At 39.0% G+C, this 20,982-nt stretch overlaps 1 protein-coding gene across 2 annotated transcripts in view; it reads right to left on the reverse strand.

Moving 5' to 3' along the window:
* xpr1a (xenotropic and polytropic retrovirus receptor 1a) overlaps positions 1-20,982 on the reverse strand; it is a 39,558-nt gene that overhangs the window by 5,414 nt on the left and 13,162 nt on the right. For both annotated transcript variants that reach the window (XM_077607157.1, XM_077607156.1), the window contains exons 3-11: positions 9,336-9,437; positions 7,521-7,741; positions 6,459-6,608; positions 6,301-6,384; positions 5,512-5,593; positions 5,210-5,397; positions 4,955-5,134; positions 2,860-3,028; positions 2,202-2,405 (exon numbers count right to left, since the gene is read on the reverse strand). In XM_077607157.1, coding sequence (XP_077463283.1) covers positions 2,202-2,405; positions 2,860-3,028; positions 4,955-5,134; positions 5,210-5,397; positions 5,512-5,593; positions 6,301-6,384; positions 6,459-6,608; positions 7,521-7,741; positions 9,336-9,437 — 1,380 coding nt within the window. The remainder of the gene's footprint in view (positions 1-2,201; positions 2,406-2,859; positions 3,029-4,954; positions 5,135-5,209; positions 5,398-5,511; positions 5,594-6,300; positions 6,385-6,458; positions 6,609-7,520; positions 7,742-9,335; positions 9,438-20,982) is intronic.

The raw sequence follows: 20,982 nt of genomic DNA on the forward strand, positions 1-20,982 counted from the left end.
AACCTTAAGGACATCTTTTGAGCGTTAATCAAAGGAGGTCCAATGACTTGAACATTTATCTCAGAGGTGGTATTGAATCCATTTAAGACGCGATAATTTATTGTATCTTTCGTTTAACGCTTTCCCGGACACAACCATGAGCCATCCATTCCAGGAAGGAGTGAGATCACACCAACACCATCCGTGATGTGGTTAGCAAAGATACTGACACGATCTGATAATGAAAGATCCGATTTACACATCAATAGACTAACATTGCATATAATCATTCTTTCTATATAAATGAGGCAATCATGTTTAAGTAGATCAGAAACAAAATAGCATTATAAGACCAGCTAGTGTATACTTGCAAATACTGCGTATGACTACAAGTTATTGTGTTTAACTTATTATCTCATTCATGCTGTGTCATCCTTAATGTTGCCTTTAGCTTTTCAATGGAATTGAATGCTTTTTAATGTCATTTAAAGCTTCACCAGTAAGTGCAGAGATAACAATGACAAACAAACAAATAATCAATAAATAATAACAATAAATAATAAAAAAAAGATTGTTATTTCGGCTCATTGTATGCAATCTGATCCTTGTACGCACATGTTACTTAATCATGTGACCCTAATAAAACAGGCAGCTTTGAGACAATGTGTTTTTCTATCATTAGACGTGAAAGAATGTTTACACCTGAAGTATTAAGTTTTTTTTCCCCTCTGTGCAGCCGATTAAAACAAATATCCCCAACACGTGTGCGAGTGTTCAATTTCCCATCATCTTCCATCCATGAACCACCCAGAGGTCCATGCCTCTGTTATTATGGGGGATGAAAGGCAGCTTCACAGAGAATAAGACATGCAGTGAGGCCATTAGTGGACAGGCTTCAGACCAGAGGAAGAAGGAGGATGTGCCTTAATGGACGCGTTTGCTACCGAGTGCCCTGCCTCGGTGTCTGTCTTCCTACTTTGCTTTGAGTGGCATCCGACGTAGGAGGAATTCGGGTAAAATATTACAACTAACTCGCAATATGTTAAATCATTATTGGAAATAAGGTCAAATGTGTGGTTTCATAATGATACAGTATGTATCATGCAGAGTATTTACACATATAACACATTTTGTGTGGCCCGTAAACACAAACGGTGTGCGTCAACTTGGTGTTTAAATGCCCAAACAGTTGTGATTCTTACTATGTTTCATCAAGTGAAATTTAAGACTTTTAAGTTTTAAGGCCAGGTAGGCTATGTTATCACTAAAGAACGTGATGCTCCGTTTTGATTTTTTGTTAATTCTGATATTTGTCAGACTGGGCAAACAAACATATGCGACTTGCCGTGTGAAGTGTGAAAAAAATAATCAAAAAATATTATTTGGGGCCCCTAATCACAGCGGATTTTTGTGTTTGTATTTGTTTTCATATTGATGACTTTCTGTACAATTATTTTTTTTTAAATTATATATGAACTAAAATCTAAAATGATGCTTATACAAATACGATAATTGATCATGTTTAGGCTAAGCTTTTTTTTACATTATCAAAAAAAAATTCCTCTTCGGCGGAGACAACCTGTTTTAACATCTGTGCGTACATTGGAAAATAAAGTGGGGGAAAAACATTTGTGCAAAAGGGGAAGAGCTGGACTCTCCGTTGGAAAAAATAAATCTATAAACTGACATCTGAGCAGAAGAAGAGGAAACGGGGGTGCTTTGAAATAGGCTGAGCGGACTGGAATAAATCTATAAACTGACGGACTATCTCAACACTTGGAGCTGAAAAAAAGCTTTTACGCTTTTTGAGCGTCAGCTCCTTTGCAATTGGTTTACTCGAAAAGAAGAATTGCAGGCTAATTGCGAGGCTGTCAGACGGAGAGTGACTTGACTTTTAATGTACCATAAACACTCCATTTTTTTTGCTTTCTTTCCAGTCAGGTGTCGTTTTGTCTCTTGGGACTCTGTGACCTTCACACTGAATGCAGTTCAAGACTTTGCCTTAGAGAGAAACCTTTCCCTTTACTGTTATATAAAGCTGCAGCACCCGAACAAAGACCAACTTCTGGCATTTCTGTGCTCAAGGTCACCTTTTCTTCCACCACACACACTTCCAAACAAAGACTGTGTTTGCACGCTTAATTAGGGCTAATATTGCTGCTTGAGATCATGGACCCTGTCCTTATTTTCATGCAAAAAAAGGCTGAAAATGTGTGTATTACCTCTATGTGTGGCGTAGAGCGCGGCGAAGGTGACCACGAAGAAGGTGGTGGAATATTTGCCAGCGTTCACCAGGTGGGGGAAGGCCCTCTTAGTGTCTCGGTAACGCCTGAGGCATTGGATGAAACGCAGCCAGGCGGGCAAACATTGGATGATAGCTCGTAGGCCATATGAATAGCTGTGGCACACGAAGGTAGTACTGGGGTCTGTGGGGAAAACACACGCAATTAGCTCCTTTTTTTGCCATGGAATTGGCATTCTACATTCATGTTGCGGTGTACTTTTCACCCAAGGGTCTGCAAACTGGTCGTCAGGGGCCGCTGTGGGTCCTGGCTTATGCATACCTGTCAACCTCGGCCAATTGCTCCCCTTATTAATGATTGCAATTCCCCTAATGCATGATTGGAGATTTGAATGACAAGGTATGACATTAAATGTAATTAATATACCATTTAATAAACAGGGTTGATGACGGTTCACTTTTTAACTCATTCACTGCCTTTGACGGCGATGGATGTCAGCAGCGATGATGTCACGAATGAGTTCAAAATAGTCGCAATACTTCAAGCCTCAATACTTCAAGCCTCAATCTATAGCCTTCATGTGACAAAGTAGCCATCAACAAGTAATACAGTTAGACAGAATAAATGAATGACGCACCGTTCATATTAGGCAATAAGCCCTTGGTGTTGCCCCACTTGAGCTCGAAGATGTAGAAGCAGATGAGGTATTCCAGGTCCATCAGAACCACCACCAGCGAATTGAGCTGGTCGGCCAGCCAGAAGTCTGCAAACTCCACTCGGTGAAACGGTGCGGTGAACACTCGGAACTGGAAACACACCACAAATACTGATGGTATAGTTTTCCTTAGGCATTTAGCACTATACATTATTGCAATTTTTACTACTTAGGAGACTTCTGATTGTACAGGAATGCACCATTAACCGTGAATTGGCCCGAAATTGTCTTAAAGTGTTCGTTGCAATGAACAACCGCACTTGATGATTGTGAATGGCTAATCTGCACACCACAAACTTTCAAATGACACAATACAGTAAGAGCGTCTATCTTTTTAACTGAGCTTTTCAAGGCAGATCTTGCACTGAATCCAAATTTAATGTGAGTCATATTTTCCCAATGTTGTTTTTACCACATGACTTGAACCTGAAAAGAGTTCTTAAACCATTAGCAACCTTTATTTCATTTCACCCTCAGGCCACATGTGACATTTAGTCCTAACTCAACACTTGCTACGAACACAATGCAAACACAATTGGCACACAAACAGCCACACACTGAAAATGTCAAAGCATACATAAGCAATATAACCTGTCAATCACAGTACATATCGATCGAACTCATCTACTGTGTGCGCCAATCTCAAGGCTGGCCGTTCATTCCTTTGACAAACAATAATAACCTAGCCGCAGTTTGTCCGTTAATAAAATCTTGGTCCTCTGCCTCCTCTTGTTGTCATATGGGTTCACCCTTAGCTTAGATAAACATCTTTTTTATCCTCCTTTTGCACTTGTAACTCTTAATAACACTCCATCGCAATGGATCAAATAGCCGCAAAATGATGTGTGACTTATTCTAATCATATGTAACAAGTAGACACTGCAGATAATTAGTGAGCTCTAACCACAAAGGAATACCACAGCAAAGGACGAGGATATAAAGAAGTGAGAGGGGGGCTGCTGCAGGGGGTGAAACAAAGGGGAGGAGCTCAAGGCTTCAGCATACTGATGGATCTATGCTGGTAATGATTGCACAGTCACAGCCTTCACCTCCCCTGGGATGAGAATGCATTCTATTATCCCTTGACATACAGACACATACGGACTCAACACACGCACACACGCGTGCACACAGTGGCTATGTAGCACAGCTCAGACAAAGAGCAAAGCAAGACAGAAGGGTTTTGTTACAAAAAAAATACACATCTGAATTGTGCACAGTATTCATCTTGCAGACAACAGATGCACCACACACACAGATACACATTCACACATTATAAGAGTGTCGACTACACAATACTGAAAAAATATCTAAATTGCCAACAGTGGACTACAAACCTTAAAAATGACCCAACATTGTCAACAAGTGAATTGTTGTCTGCTAAATGGGACCTTTTTTTAAAGGCAAAAGTCAGATTTTGTATCAACAAAAATAGTCCACATTCATTAAAAGCTGCCATATGGCAGACTTTTATCAAATAAATTGAAGTATTAGTGAAAATAATAATAATAATGGAACCAGTATTGTTTCCCCCCCCACTAATTTCAATAGAATATCAGACTTTTGGTTAAAACGAAACATTAGATATTCATCTTCCATTGTTGAGCGTCCGACAAGTTTTTTAAAATTATGTAAAAAATTGAAATTCAATAAAAAAATGGCAAAGTAAACACAATTATTTTCTCATTCATTGTAGGAAATTCAAAATAAAGTGTAACAAACCTTGAAAGCTATAAGTGAAAGTTTCTGAGGTGAGAGTTTGACATTATATATTCTTTCAATAAATACGCACATTGCATCTAGGGGTGTCGTCTCTCATGATAACACAAAATGAAAAATATCTGCTTTTGGTGCTCCCATTTGTTAAATACATTATAAGTAAACTAAAATCTATTAAATTGAGGTACAATCAACCAACAGTAGTGAGGGCATCATGAAATCTATCAAGAAGTTAATTGTTTGCCTGAGACGAAAGCCCGAATGCAATCAAAGTGGAGATGAACGTCCACTCACTGACCAGCAGTTTGAGCAGCCAGAAACGTGACTTGTAGTAGCACGTCTTGAAGGGGTTGAGGAGAAAGACTAGCATGAAACCGTAGAGGACCAGGGGGTTGATTTGCATGGGGAGGTACAGGTACTCCGAGTAGAGACACGACAGGATGCTGAGACACCATAACACACCGAGGAACCCTGCGATCTGCAGCACAGGAAAGAAGCAGCGTGAGCACATAACAGTCATCATCAGTAGTTCAAAATACTGCCTCATTTGGACCTCAAACAGGTGCTGGTGCGAGAGGTTGTTGCGGGGATTGATCTCGAAGATGAGAACGTGGTTGACTCCCGCCTGTCTCCAACCGTATGTGTTGATGCCCAACAGGAACAGGAACTGGATCAAGAGAAAACCGCCGCGGTAGATCCGCACTAGAGGCCAAACATTCTCATAGCGGAAGAACACGGCGCCTGGAAGAACAAACAAAACAACATTTGGAGGAACAAAGATTGAATGTTTTTGGAATTTTACAGTGAAAAACTAAATAAGAAAATCAGATTGATTCCTATGGAAACGGGGGCTACCTGTCAGGACAAAGGCGATGGCAAGGATGATGAAGATGCCACAGTAAAGACCCACGCGGAAGGTCGTCCAGGCCAAAGCGGGCTGATACAAAAAAAAAAACATTATCAAAAATTGGGGGAAATCAGAGAAAACCGAAATCTAAAAAAAATGCACTTGTTTAAGGCCTAACAGCCAGATAATTAACAAATTTATTTACTATGTGACTACATGCAAACAATTAGCCATAAACATTATAAAACATAATAGCATTAAATAGGTATTGCAGTCATATCAGTTTCTTTAAATTGAATATTTTTGTAAAATAAGCACATATGTTAAGGACAGTTTATAATTATTTTCTTTTTTTTAAGAATAAAAAGATCATTTAGTTTAAAAAATGATGTGACAGAACTGAATGTCACAGCTAAAAATGAGATAAAAACATGTGCTGGACCTTAAATGAAAAAAAATCCCTTTACCCAGTTTTATTGACAAAACTATGCTATCTAATGTGTGTTTGCAGGTTATGGTAAATAAAATGAATGATTTAAATTTATCTCTAAAAAGGCTTAGACCATTGGTTAAATGAAATAATAAGAATTTCAATGCGAATAGATTCATTTATTTAGAAAATGATGAAACAGGATTGTTATTATATTTTCATTCGCACACATCCCAAAATAATTGACAGTTAATGTCTCAGAAGATGTCCAGTGAGACACACTGTGCAGGAGTTCAAAGCATCGCAGCAGGATTCACAATCTCCATTCATGATCACGCATGTTTAAAAGGTCTTGATTGATTCTGACCTGAGCGGCCCCCAGCGGAGGAACCCGTAACCTCTTCATGGCCCGCTGACGATCTCCCCCCTCCAGCTCGGTGGTCACCAGCGTCTGCATTTACACACACACACGTGAAAGATTTGACACATGTTTTATAGCCCGTCAGACAGTGCGAATGTGCGCACCTCCGTCTCCGTGATGAGCTGCATGATCTTCTTGCAGGTGTAGAACGGCGCCACCTCCACGTGAGCAACGCGCCAGTCGGCCCCGCGCACAGTGTCCAGGATCTTGTCATGTTTCTTCAAGATCTTACGGAAACCGGTGAAGTTTAGATTCTGTGGACGACAAAAGAGAAGCTGTTAAATATTCAGTGGATTCTTTCAAATCAATCTTAATCAATATCACGAGGCTTTTTAACCTTTAATTTGATCGGATATTGAATGCTTGAAGTATTATCAGTATTTATTTGCTCCAGAAGGGGTTACTGGACATATAGTTTATAATAGCTGAGATCAGAACATCACAACAGATATATTTTATGGACTATAAGATGCCCTTTTTACAGACTGAAGGTCTGTCAAGTTGCTACTTAAGTAGTAGTAGTTGCTGTTTTTGTTCTTCTTGTGGACACTAACGTAGAAGTCTTTCTCCTCCATTTGTGAACTGATCTTATTGAAACTTGGTTGCTCTGTAGCATTGACCAGTATATATCGATTCCACACAGCCTGATTTTTAAACTTTTTGGTGCCTTTGTTGGCTGTAAGTTACGCTTTCGCCAGTAGAGGGCGTTTACGCACAGCTTTCAGACAGTAATGTGCTGTAGCACACTCTACTTGTTTTCGTAATTTGAAGGGGCTTGCGACTGATAATCCGGTGCAACTTGTGTTTTTTTTATTTTTTATTTTTTTTACTCCAAATTAAGAACCAGAAGAACGGCGCTCTAGATGTACTGTTTCCTTCCAGAGTTGGCATAGTAGTTTAGAAGTAACACTGAGGATCCAAACTTAAATAGCTTGTGAGTTTGGTAAATCAATATCATTTAGGATAGAGTAATCTGAATAACTGTTAATATTTTACATAACATATGCTCATTCATCCTTTGTTTTCCATTTTATTGTAGTTGCTGTAGTATATAATGTTTCTTTGTGGTTTCTAATCAAATTCCTAGTTTTTTAAATCTTCTTTGCACGATAATGTGGTGAGTCGAAGTGTAAATTGAGAAAAAGAGTGTGTTTCTATGCTCATACCTGGTAGTTCTGCAGCAGGATGAGGCTCAGGTAGAACTCACTGAAGGCTAGTTTAAGATCCTTGATGTTATGGTGCTTGCAACGTTCCTCCTGCGACAGGTGGAATACGGTCTTGCGCCGGCGCAGGCCGGGTGGAGCGTTGCTCTCACGTTGGGCGTCCAGCGAAGACTGCAGCTCGTTCTGCAGAGTGGCAAAACGTCTTTGGGCTTCGGCAAGCTTTTCTGCGGGGACGAAAGACAAATCAAGTTGGTTTTGAATTCACTTTTACAATAAAGCAACCAGAGAAAAATCATTTTGTACTTCCTGTCGGCATTCATCAGAGATAATGTTACTCTACTCTGAGCGATATGTGAGAAAATCATTATGTGGGTCAAAGCTAGGTTACAACTCCGGGACGGGAAGATAAATGAGAAGAATCCATAATAAATGGAAATGAATCACCATTTCTCCTGATGAAAAGGCTCATTTCAGACTTTAATGAAGAATCAGGACTTGAATTGCAGATCTTGTCAAATGTCGTAAATCAAGCCGAATTCTCACTGATGAACTAAATGTGTTGCGAATGTGTGCCGTAAAATCCTCTCACTGTATATTATCTGATCCACTTCAACATGTCACGTTACCTGTTTATGCGCTGTTGGACACTAATATTATTGGAGAGGCGGACTCAGCACAAACATGTGACGGTTGTAAGAAGCGTGAGAAAGTCAAGGCTCTCATGCCGTGCTGTGGGAAGGTGGAATTTACAATAGCTGACCAGGCAGGGAAGAGTTAATCAACCAAAACAGACGGGAGGAGGTGGTTTTGGCTTTCCACTGTATCCCATGTAAATATACAATAAGAAATATGATCTCCAAACTGCCAGGATGACTTCGCAGGGACTTCCTTTGCAGCTTTTTCCAGCCACCTGAACGTGGATTAGAGCGCAGTGCAGAACAGGCGCTTAAGAGAGGTCGCCACCCCTTTCACAAGGAGCTGTGCAGAGGCGAAAATGTTCTGTGAAGTCAGCACACAATGTTTCTACATGGCTCCACTGCTCAGGCTCACACCCACCTACCTGGCAACAGATAAAGCCTAGCTGACTTTGTAATTTAACCTCTCTGTACTGAAGCCCTGCTGGAAGATGGACAAACTGTACTTAAGATTTCCCTTGTAAAATCGAAAAGTTGGCATTCCATCACAAATAGACAAGATATAATCAACTAAATCTACCTAAGGTCCACATTTATGATACGATCTGGAATCCTCCAGCAGATGACGAATGTATTGAAGCAAGATATCAGTGAATACATTGAAAGGACAGACAACATCTAGTACAAATGTGAAATGTGAAAGATGGTTGATCAAAGTGTTTACAGATGCAAATGGAAAATGTATTAGACATCTGATCTTGAAAAAACTTTCAAGTTTTTTTGGAAAGTGCTTTGGTGGTTATTATGGTCTGCCATGACCTTATAGATGTAGTCATTCACCTGGGAATAAACTTGCATGCTTATGATGATGAGGAGCTTGATGAGGTAATCAACCTTGTCCTCCTGTTTACCCGCAGAGTTGATTTTACAAATGCATGGTGGCCACGATAAAAAAAACAATAAAAAAAACAGATCAGGCAAGCCATTATTTCCAGGGCCCATTACTAATGCCACCGTGAAGCAATAGCGGTTCAGTTAGAAGAGGAGAAACGAGTATTGAACTCTTGCATCTAAGAATTCAAGTGGATGATGCAACTAGTGATGAATTATGCCACTGGGACGAAATGAGTAGAGGAAAAGGTACATTTGAGGAAAGGGTAGACAGAAGGTTTATGATAATTACCTGAATAAAAGGTATTGATTTTCAACAGCTCCTTCTCACAGGTCTGGAAAAACCTCTCTTCAAATTTAGCGTAGTATCGCTTTACAGTGTCTTCATCTGTGACTGCAAGGTAAAGAGAAACAGAAAAATGTCAGTTTCGCTGTGTACACAATCAAACTAAGTGTTTACTCCATATTGACGCATGGGTTTCCCCAAAACAGTGATAATATTTTTTCCCTCTCTTTTAAAAGAAAAGGTTGAATAATAACAAAAAAACTTATTTTTTCTCTAATCATTTTTATCAACTCATCCAATTCATAAGAAGCTCCTTCAAGGTGCATAAAAAATTGAAGCAGAAGCGAAAAGATGTCTACAAGGAGGCGAAGATTATGTCAGTATAAAGTAGCCGCATCATATCGGATGGTAATGTCACCTCATAAACACCACTCTCATAAACATCGGCTATAATAGAAAAAACTGCTAGAAAGCAACGCTTTTCTATTCTGCAAAGTAATAAGAAAGACGTGCCCCAGGCGCTCTGTCAACATCCCTTCATGAACACGTCTCACACCCACCGAGGCTGATGAAAACATAAAAAAAAAATTCAACAACGTCCTGAAAGTCCAACAGATTTACAAGAGAGAAAAAAAATCCCGCCTTCAATCCTGTAAAATAAACTACAGTGTGCAGGAGCAAACACTCCATCCCAGAAGGCCAAATCTAATAGGGAAGGGAAAGGCAAATTCACACAGCAGCTGTAATACAAATTAACCTTTCACGACAGATTGGCTGCTTTTTCAGAAAGAAAAAGCAGCGCGTCTCTAATAAAATCAGGAAATTCAAACTAAGATGTAGCTACAAAGGTAGTATGTGGACGCGTGTATCCTAAATTTCTCCATAATTAGCCATAAAATTTGATCTGAGTTTCATTCAATTTAATCACCAAGAATACTAAAATGGAATCATTTTTTTAACAACATTTGCAGGACAAAAAAAAATCAAAACTACACAAAACCTATGTTAAAGTCAGTATAACAATTGGTATTAGGACGTTAACCTTGGCACTTTTAGGTATATTTACTACTACAACAACCTTATACAGTGTAGATAAATATATTTAGATACTGTATGCAGTGTTTAAATAAGTCAATTTTTAAGTGAAGCGATATCATCATTATTTCAGTGTTAATAATGCACTATTAGATGTCGAAGATGGAAGGACCAAAACTGCTTAATGGTTTTCTAAGAAAATGGCGTTTACTGAATAATAACAAATCATCACCTGACATTAAAAAGAAGACTGTTACCGTCTTGATACAATCTATTGTGTATCCAGGGGAAATAACCAGATTCCCATAATGCATTTAACAGAATATTTTGGAGGAAATGTCTACATTTATAACTACATTCCCACTTGAATGTTGAAAAACTGGAGTGATGAAATGAGTGGATGAAAGCTTCAGCTGCCGGATCTCCTGCTGACCCAGGAAACACGGTGCAAATGTGTGTGAGTGTGTTTCACTACAGTGTCACGGTCACATGATATTGAAGAACAAAGGCGACTTTGCTCTTTGAATTCATCTGCCTGGGTTCTGGTCTGGCTATCATCTCCCCGCCAGCCGCATGAGCACGCATCAACATCACTTCATTACGTCTTCTCGGCTCCGGTAAATCCACTGAAATCCAACCACCGAAAGTTTTAAAATTCAAGCAGTGATTACGGCGCATCTTTCATTGAATCAATTGAGTGTATTGTGTAAATGTCACATCTTCTATTTGTACAGAACACGGCTCCTTATTAGTGCTCGGCTGGCTTGGTGAGAGATTTATTTCAAGATCTTACACCTGAGGGAGACAGACAGTTTGGAGACTCCTACATTCCTTCTGGATAGAATGGAACAAAATGTAATAAGAACTCTCAAATAACTCTTATCTAATAAGAAGAGATAGGTGTGTTTCTATAAATTATGATACGTTATATAAAAGTCCATTCGTTTCGGTAGTCATTATTGATTCATTTTCCATAGCGCTTATCCTCACAAGGGAGCTGAAGCTCATTTTAAAAGGTAAAAATCGGATTAATTATGAAGTTATCGAAAGGATAAATAGAAAAAAAAGACAAATAAAATAATTTGATATTTTTACAATAGTTTAACTTTTGAATTGAACTACTGGTGTATATTAGGTTTTTCACAATTTTCTCATAAACTGAAGCTTTGATCCTGCAAACACATTTTCCACTGTTTAAAAGATGTCATTTTTAAAACGTTATTAATATTTATTTTTTATTCGTGGGGGTGGGGGGTCTCAATGTGCCTGAGTGAATCCATCATGGTTATGTCCCTCAAAGTCTTCATTATGACATATGCCTCAGCCTGCTTGTGCCACGAAGCCCGGTGGGTTAGTGGTTAGCGCGTCGGCCTCACAGTTCAGAGATCGAAGGTTTGACGCCAGGTCCCTTCCTGTGTGGGGTTTGAGTGTTTTTTTCCATGAATACTTGGTCTACTATGCTACTTGGAGTGTATTTTTGTGATGGAAAAAATAATAGAGGCACTGCATTTAGCATTCAAGTCATTTTGAAATAAATGTATTAATATAACACAAAATTCTTGTAATTGAATTTGCAGGCTGGTGCAGCACATGGACACAAAGAATTGTGCAAGCAGCCAGAAAAAAACAACTCTTGACTTGACCTACAGTATTCCCAAAGCGGAGCAGTTGTAGACGGCATCGGCCATACTCCACCCCCCCTTGGCCGTTCACCCCATCTTCTGTAGATTGTATAAATAAATGATGAGACAGCCTACCCTGAACCAAACTTCCCCCCACTCCTCCGTCAAAAACACACATACATATACACACTTTATCCTCAGGTTCTTATATTTCCATACAGGAATTCTGCCATATGACCCCAACTCGCCAGCAAATAAATCCTTTCATGGAGATACTAATCTCATATTTGTGAGATGATTTAGTCACACATTCACTTTGAGGGACATTGGGAACAATTTGGAAGATAAACACATTTGCATTTAAATTAAAATGTATTTCTTCCTTGCCATTATTTGTTATTCAGAAGCACTATGTTTTTTTTTTTTACATTTAAATATTTTTGATGATCATTGACTGAGATTCACTGGCATTCAATACAAAAGGAATTTTTTTTTTTTTATCCCTGGCTCTTAAATGCGACGCCATTTTTCATTCAGCAATTGCATTCATTCTATCTCAATCTAAAAAATACATTATAAAAGACACACACACATAAAGTGCAGCATACATTTGACCTCTATTTAGTGCATTTTACAACGTCTCTTTAAATCATGGACTGTAGCAAAGGAAGCCATTCCAGTATCATTGCCATGGCTAATCTCTATCCTCGCTGCAAACACACAGCCAAAATATAAAACAGTTCTATAACAAAAGTAGGACTCTCTTATCACTAGTCTAATATTAACTTACTGACTGCATAATATATGAAAATATATTTAACTTAGCTTCCAACATAAGAAAGAAACAAACACGGCACAAAACCCACCGCATACACCCACACCTTTATTTTTCCCTCTCATGTTTTTTTTTTCTTCTTCTTAACCACGTATTCCCATTGTGCCCTGCGGCCACAATTAAATCTCCCAATCATGTTTGTGACGCAGGCCAGGGGAATGCACACTCACTGGTAGGCAGTCAGGCTCGACCGCAGGCGAGCTCGGTAGTCGAGTACCCGGGTTTTCTTATCGTTTACTTTTTATAGCAACAGACTGCAAGGTCAGCAGGTCCCAAATATGAACGGTCAAACTGTAATTTGATAGCCTGAAGGTTGTATTGATGAAATTATGTTATCAAAACCAAATAAAGAGTGAACTTGGTTTTGTTTTGATAGATTTTTCTTTCTCCTTTTTTCGGATGTAAATTCTAACAAAGCATTTTTTTTTTGCCTACATACCATAATCCCACATGAACAAGATAGATGAGGCTGCGGGACGTGCAATCGATGAGTGGTAAGTCAGCAGGTTTACTAAAAGGTTAACCCTTTGCCGGACATTGTTTCAGAACTAATATTTCTTTTTCCACTACAACTACGACTTTTCATGGAATATTTAGATCACATTCCTTCACAGAGCTATTTGGGTAAAATGTATTAAAGGGAGCAAATCCCTGTAATGCTGGCCAAAAAAATAACAGAAGTGAAGTAGATAAACTTTAAAGTCACAGTGGATGAAGTCAGAATATATAAGAAATTCAGAGGCCCGACATTTTTATGGGTATTCATCCCATTCTTCATACTAATTAATCTCCAAACTGCACAAACACTGTTTACTCCATTGAGTCTATCTATAGAGTATATCAGCGTTTCTGCTATACGACTGTATGCGACAATATGGTGAAAGAGACCTCAAGAGGCCACATGGCAGGTTGTTCTCAGCTAATTATGCACTGGTTCACCGAGCTGGAAAAATGACGCTTACGGGAAAGGAAATCAAATTACTCAATTAATGGAGACATGGGAAGAAAATGCAAGGAGGGAGGACTGACTCGCTTGAGAGGGAAAAAGTTTAACATTCACTGCATTTATAGTATAAGATGCACCTTTTCTATAATGTGTGACATGATGATATCACAACTGAGGAAGAAACTGAAGAGAACATACAAGAATCCAATCTCGTGAGTAGGGATGCAGATTTTTTTTTAACTTCCAAACCGATTTTTTGCAAGGTACATTTGCCCAAGTAATTCAATACCCATATTTTTAGATCACAAAAAAATAATATTGCATTTTTGAACCAATTTGACAAACATGATGAATGGAAAAAGGATATTAAGTATTTTCAAATAATAGGTTTCCATTGAACACTGGACGATAGAGATAAAAACCCAATAACAATTGAGCAGTATGTCAAATATCTTAAGAAAAGCCTGTCCTCATTGACCTTGGGAATGAAAATGAATATTTAAAAAAAATATGAACACAGTTCACCGACTGCAAAAGAAAATTGATTCCTTAAAAAAAAAGAGACAATCACAAATGCGCCTTGCTGCTTTTTGACAGCTATAATAACAGACAACCACCTGGTAGGAACTAAATTGCTCCGCTCCAGTTTCTGCAAAAACGATTGTGCAAGTGTGAGTGCGCACTGAAAACATGTACGCTTGAATGAACGTGTGTGAGTGTGAGTGGCCCGTCCTCTTTTTAGCGGGCCTGTTGGCCGGGAGTGACATTGTCATTATCGACACCCGCCGCCCCCCTCGTCGACCGTAGCCATTAGCAACCCACTACGGGAGTTGGCCTGGCCACTGCGGCAGCCAATCGCAGCCACGACAAGCCGTGGCTGCTCGCTCGCATGGCAATGAGCAGGTGTTCCCGCGTCTGGACACAACACTTTGATAAAAATGTGATTGGAACGTATTTTTGGTTATGACTGCATCAGATACAGCCTCGCTGATATAGGTTGTGAGATTAAATCATATCGCGTCAGTCACAAAACAACAGCGTGTAACATGATACGCTGAACACAAAACTGCAGGGCGGAAGAAAGCGGTCACTATAGAAGAGGAATCAATACGCGTTGATTAAGCTTGCTCAATGTATTGCATGGCAGGCGGCCGTGCTTTTCTGTGCCTGCAAATCAATATTCAGCTTTTTGATTGAATGTGCGGATCACAAAGAAGTGAAAGGAATGATCGGTCAACAGCAATTGAATCACGAAAGCTCACTAGGAAAGTGGAAACTAATTGAGAAAAATTTGCTACTACCATTCTCACTTTTATTGCCGTTTCAAATTTACATGTTTAAACTAGTTTTTCTATTTTGTTGTAATTTTAACTGTACGTTTTTATGCAATGTGGTCCACTATTGTATATTTGCATTAATCTAGCAGGCACTCTTAAAATACAATGTATTTACAGTAATCCCTCGAATGTTGCAGATATTTTATACCAGACATAGCTGCGATAATCGAAAAACCGCTAAGTAGGATGACCCCTATTATTACTACCAAATTACATGTTTTCCCAAAATGCTTAGTGGATCACAATTAAAGGATGAGGTTCACCAATTTGTGAACAACTGCGTGAGCACCAAAAATCAACAGCTTAAAACCAAAAAATCAACATAAAATTGGAAAATATGAATTCACGGGATTTCATCTTCTATGGTCCGTAACACCATCAAAAGATTTAGAGGCTCCGTCATAATCCTTGCCGCGACCTTTGACATTTCAGCCAGCATTGCAAAAACAAACACTTCCTTGTGCAAAGAAGGGGAATATATGTCATTTAAATCCTGCTTAAATGCTTACGTTCTGTTTGCTTTTGTGTTTAATATTTTCATTAATATAATAACATTTTCACAAATCACATGGACTCCATTTTTGGAGATGAATTGTGACCTGTGGAGGCAATCGACTGCTGCAGGTGTGTATGGAGGCAGATAAACAGCACTTAGTGTGAAACCTCAATTATTCGAATAAGGCTTTGCCTGTGCTTCTACTTCATGATTATGTGCATATGGATTCAAGTGTGTGTGTGTGTGTGTGTGTGTGTGTGCGATTGTGTAAAATAGCTACATTATAGATAGTGGGTGAATTCGAACAGATCTATAATAAAAGCATAGTGGGCTGAAGCAGAAGTGTCCCATGGGAGTTGCGCCCCTCATAGCCCACGAATAAGGAGAAACTGTCCCAACCTCCCTCCTGTCCCTTCACCCCCTCATCCATATTGTATCTCATCAGTCATTAACAGGTAAACATTGCTCTAATCCCCTGTTCTGTCACAGATATGAGCAGAATCCACACAATTTACATATGGTTAGACATGATGAGCCCCGTCAACTCTCTGTCACCCGTCCCCCACGCCATTTGGGATCGGGGGGCACTTTGAGGCCGAGCAGCAGATGATGGATTTGACAAAGAGGGCCTTTCCTGGCGGGTTGTCTAACCTCTGCGTAGCTGATGTGTTATTCATTACAACAGGCTAGAAATGCCCTTTAAGGACTCTAAATTGTCCCAGAGCTGAGGGCCACAAAAATGACTTTATTGTGATGGATAGGGCAACAGCGGTGCTGCTCGTCAACAGGTATGAGCCTCAGGGGGGAGTTGTGTGGCAGTGAGCGCGGCTTTGTGACTAAAAGCATCATAAAGACTATTTGTATACATGTATGAACAAATGATATGTCTATTTTTTTGGGCGATGTCTAGTACACAGATTGGGATTTTTTTTTCACATGATTGTTTCGTTTTTCTACTGAATACTACAGAGTATGACTTGCGTATCTCAAATTGACTGTGAGAAAACTTATCTTGACCAGGCAAAACAACATTCTAAGGTGAACAACATTTTTGGCTAGCAGACCGCCATGGTCGTATTTCGTCCTTGGAAGCAAGAATTACAAGCTCAACCTAGGCTGACATAGAAGGTTATGTTTGTGGCTACCATATCAACGTGTCAAATCCTCTGACTCATCACTCTGATTACCATCTCTAAAATTGTAAACCTAGGCAAGTTTGTTGTCATTTATGGAAAAGTACGTATTTTACGTGGGGTCTGTGAGAAATAAAACCTAGTTCCTAATCCTGTTTTTCATGCTTAAACTTTGTTTTTACAATCTACATTTGACGCAAATCCAAGTGAACCAACTTTCCCTGGTGGTCATCTTTATCTCTTCTTGATTGTCATGACAAACTGAATTCTGTTGTCCTTGTCTGGCCATTGGCAGATCTAATAGTAGCCTTAGGGCTCAGCTCTGTCAATGTTTCACAGAGGAAAGCCACCATGAACTTACACAGGGTCACTGGCGGGGCAGCATTGTATTTGTGAACCTCTACGTAAATCCTCCACCGATTCATAGCATATAAACATGTTAGGATACAAGCTTTTTCATCCTCTAAAGCCCAATATTGTGGTCGGAATCTAGTTAAGCACTCACACTTTAGGGAAGAAGCTAAGCCGCTTCATTCAGTCTGCCGGTGAATAACCAAATGCCTTTTAAACTCATCTGGCTAAGCAAACGGAACCGTGATAGGGCAAAGTTCCTGTGTTGGTTTAGGAAGAATGATGAGAGCTGAATGTAGTTGTGGTAGAATATTATTTAATACATTGAAAAAAGAAACAAACCCATTGGTCATCTTCTGACTGAATGCTCGACACACATTTAAAATGAAACTGAACATAAAAGGCCTAAATGTAGTAACCAGTTATTCAGTGATTTACTTATGAGCAAGGAGTACACTAGAATTTCTTTAACAATTCCTACTTGTTCTCTGCAGGTGTGTGTGCATGATTTTATGGTTCATGTCTGTGCATTACTAACGGGCAAAGTCTCTAATTACATGTAGAGGGAAAAAAAGAAAGCTTCAACATTTCAATTCAGTAGAATTTGAAGAATATGTGAAGTCTTGTCTCAGTGAATGGTGCGGGTCAAAGATGAGGTCAGAATGGTCTTCACCGCTGGACAATACTGTTTTCTAAACTACATCAAGTACAGCAGTAATTCCGTTGGGACTGAGCTTCAATTGAAGAGCCAGTCACTAAATTATGAATATTCCCTCAATATTACAGACAAAAGATACAGTGCACACACACACACAGGTCTTCCTCACAACTGTTTGTGTAAAATCCATAATTGAAGATGTAGCTTTATGCAATATTCAGTTCAATTCCATCCATCCATCATTGCACACAGCTCACACTCATGACCAAACTTGTGAAAAAGAAGGTCAGATAGCAATATTAAGATGACATACGTGCACTACTAGACGTGCTACTGGATATTACATCAACTTGTGAATGACCACTATATTACACCATGGATGTACTCTTTTTAAATAAAAATGAACATTGTAGGAATGTTGAGCTAATGAGTGTGGTCATTCATGAAGCCTTATTTGTATATTTTTTCAGCCTGCAAACGGAAGGCAAAAGTCCAGCAAATTAGGTGACTGCAAGGAAAGGACCTTGGTTTATTACACAGGCACCAGCTAGGTGTGAAAAGATAAGGATGATAAAACCGGACGATAGTACAAGCTTTGAATCGGGTTACACTTTGTTGAAAAGAATCATTTCCGTGCTAGACGTCCAATCCATTTTGATTTGGAGGTCTAGCAGCGATCATTGGATGATGCCATCTCCATAGAATTTGGAGAAATAGAGATATAGATTCTGTGAAATTATTACAGAGGATTTACATAATTGCAGTACTTATCAAGCCATTATAGGGAAACAGAATGCCACACCTACGGAAAGAAAAGCCAGTTGTCAAGGGAACACAGTGGTTGAGTATCACCGGCCTCGAGAGACAATCACGATATGACGAATGGGCGGAGGATGTGGAGGTGGAGTGAAAGGGCTGATGGGAAATCTTTAGTAAGGTGCAGATTTAAGGACAGGTCAATTCACTTGACTTCACTCTACAAAGGCTGTGCTAAAGTCATCGGCTTGGCTATCATGGCATTGTGGAATTTACGGCCTCAAGCCAAACAAAAGGTTTCCATCTATTATTATTAGAAACTAGGGTCAGGTCTGTACAAAATAGAAGTGAAAATAAATGACAGAATACGCAAGACACTCAAAGGTTCCTGAACACTTTAGTTTTAATCACTATAATCTAACTTGGTTGTGTCTCCATATTTTACAATGCAAATGCAGTCATTGGGAAAAAAAACTGAGAACAAGCAAAGCACTTATGCCGTCCGTCACTTTGCCAAGGCCACTGAGAGATGGCAGTATCCACGGCAACTGACTAGTATCGGCATCTCTTTCAAACGCCCATTAGCCAATCAAAAGCATCGACTACCTCACACAGCCACATTACGTGTTTAAACATTATAATGGGCAACTATCCAAAAAAAATCACAACTTCCAAAACAAATTTCCTCAACTTGGTCATTTCTGATGTTGTGATAAATGCCGGGTGCTTATTTCTGAACCATTAAATTTAATTCCGCAAATTTTATGTCCTCTTCAACACCCTTCTCTAAGACTGCGACAGATGCCATTTAAATGACCTGTCCCTGTGGAAAAATAATAAAAATAAGGCTGTCTCAGAGCTGTGAGGTGTGAAATAGCCCCAAAATAAAAACAGCACAGCAAGATATTACAATATTTCCATTCAGATCCTGTGGGAATCGGCTGGGTGGTCATGCAAAGTATCTCACATATACGCATATAAAAGCACATGTTGAATATTTGGCTGGGCAATCTGTAAGCCTAAGCATGTCTGGCAGCTCCTGTGGTGTTCCCATTTTATAAAGCGTATGATCCTGCAGGTACGCGGGAAGCAAATCCAACTGGGATTTCTCCCCTGCTATCACATGCAAAACTGTTGTGACTGTCAACTGCAAAATCTTTACAGCAATAATTGAATGTGACTTTTAAACATAGGGACGTTTCCCCAATGTCAAAAAGAGTCATTTTTTTTTGTTTAACTTAAAATAAAAATAACAGTATATTAATATGATATGACAGAAAGATTTAATTGATTTGAAATTGTTTTTTTTTAGTTTCTCTGAATTAATACTAAATAAGTCACCCCTAACTTCTCTTTTTCAAAAATAGTAAAAAAAATGCACTTCACCCTAAAATGTTAAATAATTTTACCCTGCAATGACAAAAAAAACATTTTGAATTATATTGTATATTCCTATATTGTTTTGACAATACAATATACTGAAGCAATACACCATACATATTGCAGAAATGATTATTGAATAAACCCAGCCCAACGTACTGTCAATCACTTTTTATTGCCTCCACCTTAAACCATTGGGATTGAGTTAAATCTAGCACATTTTTTTTACAAACTGTATCTGTGATACTAAAATATCTTTCATTGTAAGTCAAGGTCCAGTGCGTTATTGGTGACAGATGGAAGCCGCTGACGGACTCATAAAAACGAGTTAAGTGTTTGTGTCAATAGCCCAAACTCAGGCCATTAATCTGAGAGGAATGAGCTTCCATGCCGGGTTCCTGTAAGTACACACGATACAACCAAGATGTATTGTTGAGGTAGAGGAAATCCAGCGCATCCATTAACTCACGTACTGGTCGGAACATCATCATAGAGAAGCAGTGCGCTGGATTTTAAAGGGACAGACATCAATCAATTGTGTCATGTGCATCCCAAAAGAAAAACATGTTGTGCAATAAATTAAAATAACACATAGGTTCATTTTTCTGATATGTAATACTAAAGAAAAACCAAAATAAAATCATGGATTTCGAGAAAACATCCAACATGGGGTCATAATTTTTTAACTAGTAATGCTAGTGCTATTTCAACCAAGATTCCACATTGGCTGCCCTCCCTCGTGATATCATTAAACCCCCCCATATCACATGCACCTGTTTCTGTCTATGAGAATGTCCATTTTTGTGTTTAAAAATGATTTTCTGCATTATCAGAGGTTTAAGAAATAAGAAATTTGCATACTTAAATCCTTTGAGCAACCGTCTTTCACGTGACTCCTATGAATGCGTAGTGTTGTGTAAACTGCAGTAAAACCCAGTCGTGTGAAATTATTAACATGTGTGAAGACAGCCTTCAGCAGCTGCAGCCTCTTGATAAGACTTGAACTAAACAACTTTTCTCTCAAGAAAAATGAAGTGAAATCGGAGGACAAACGTTGAAGGAAACATGGTGACACACATTTGTCTGACTTAGCATTTCTTTAGA

This window comes from Stigmatopora argus, chromosome 8, assembly GCF_051989625.1.
Source record: "Stigmatopora argus isolate UIUO_Sarg chromosome 8, RoL_Sarg_1.0, whole genome shotgun sequence".
NCBI classification, from domain to species: Eukaryota; Metazoa; Chordata; class Actinopteri; order Syngnathiformes; family Syngnathidae; genus Stigmatopora; species Stigmatopora argus.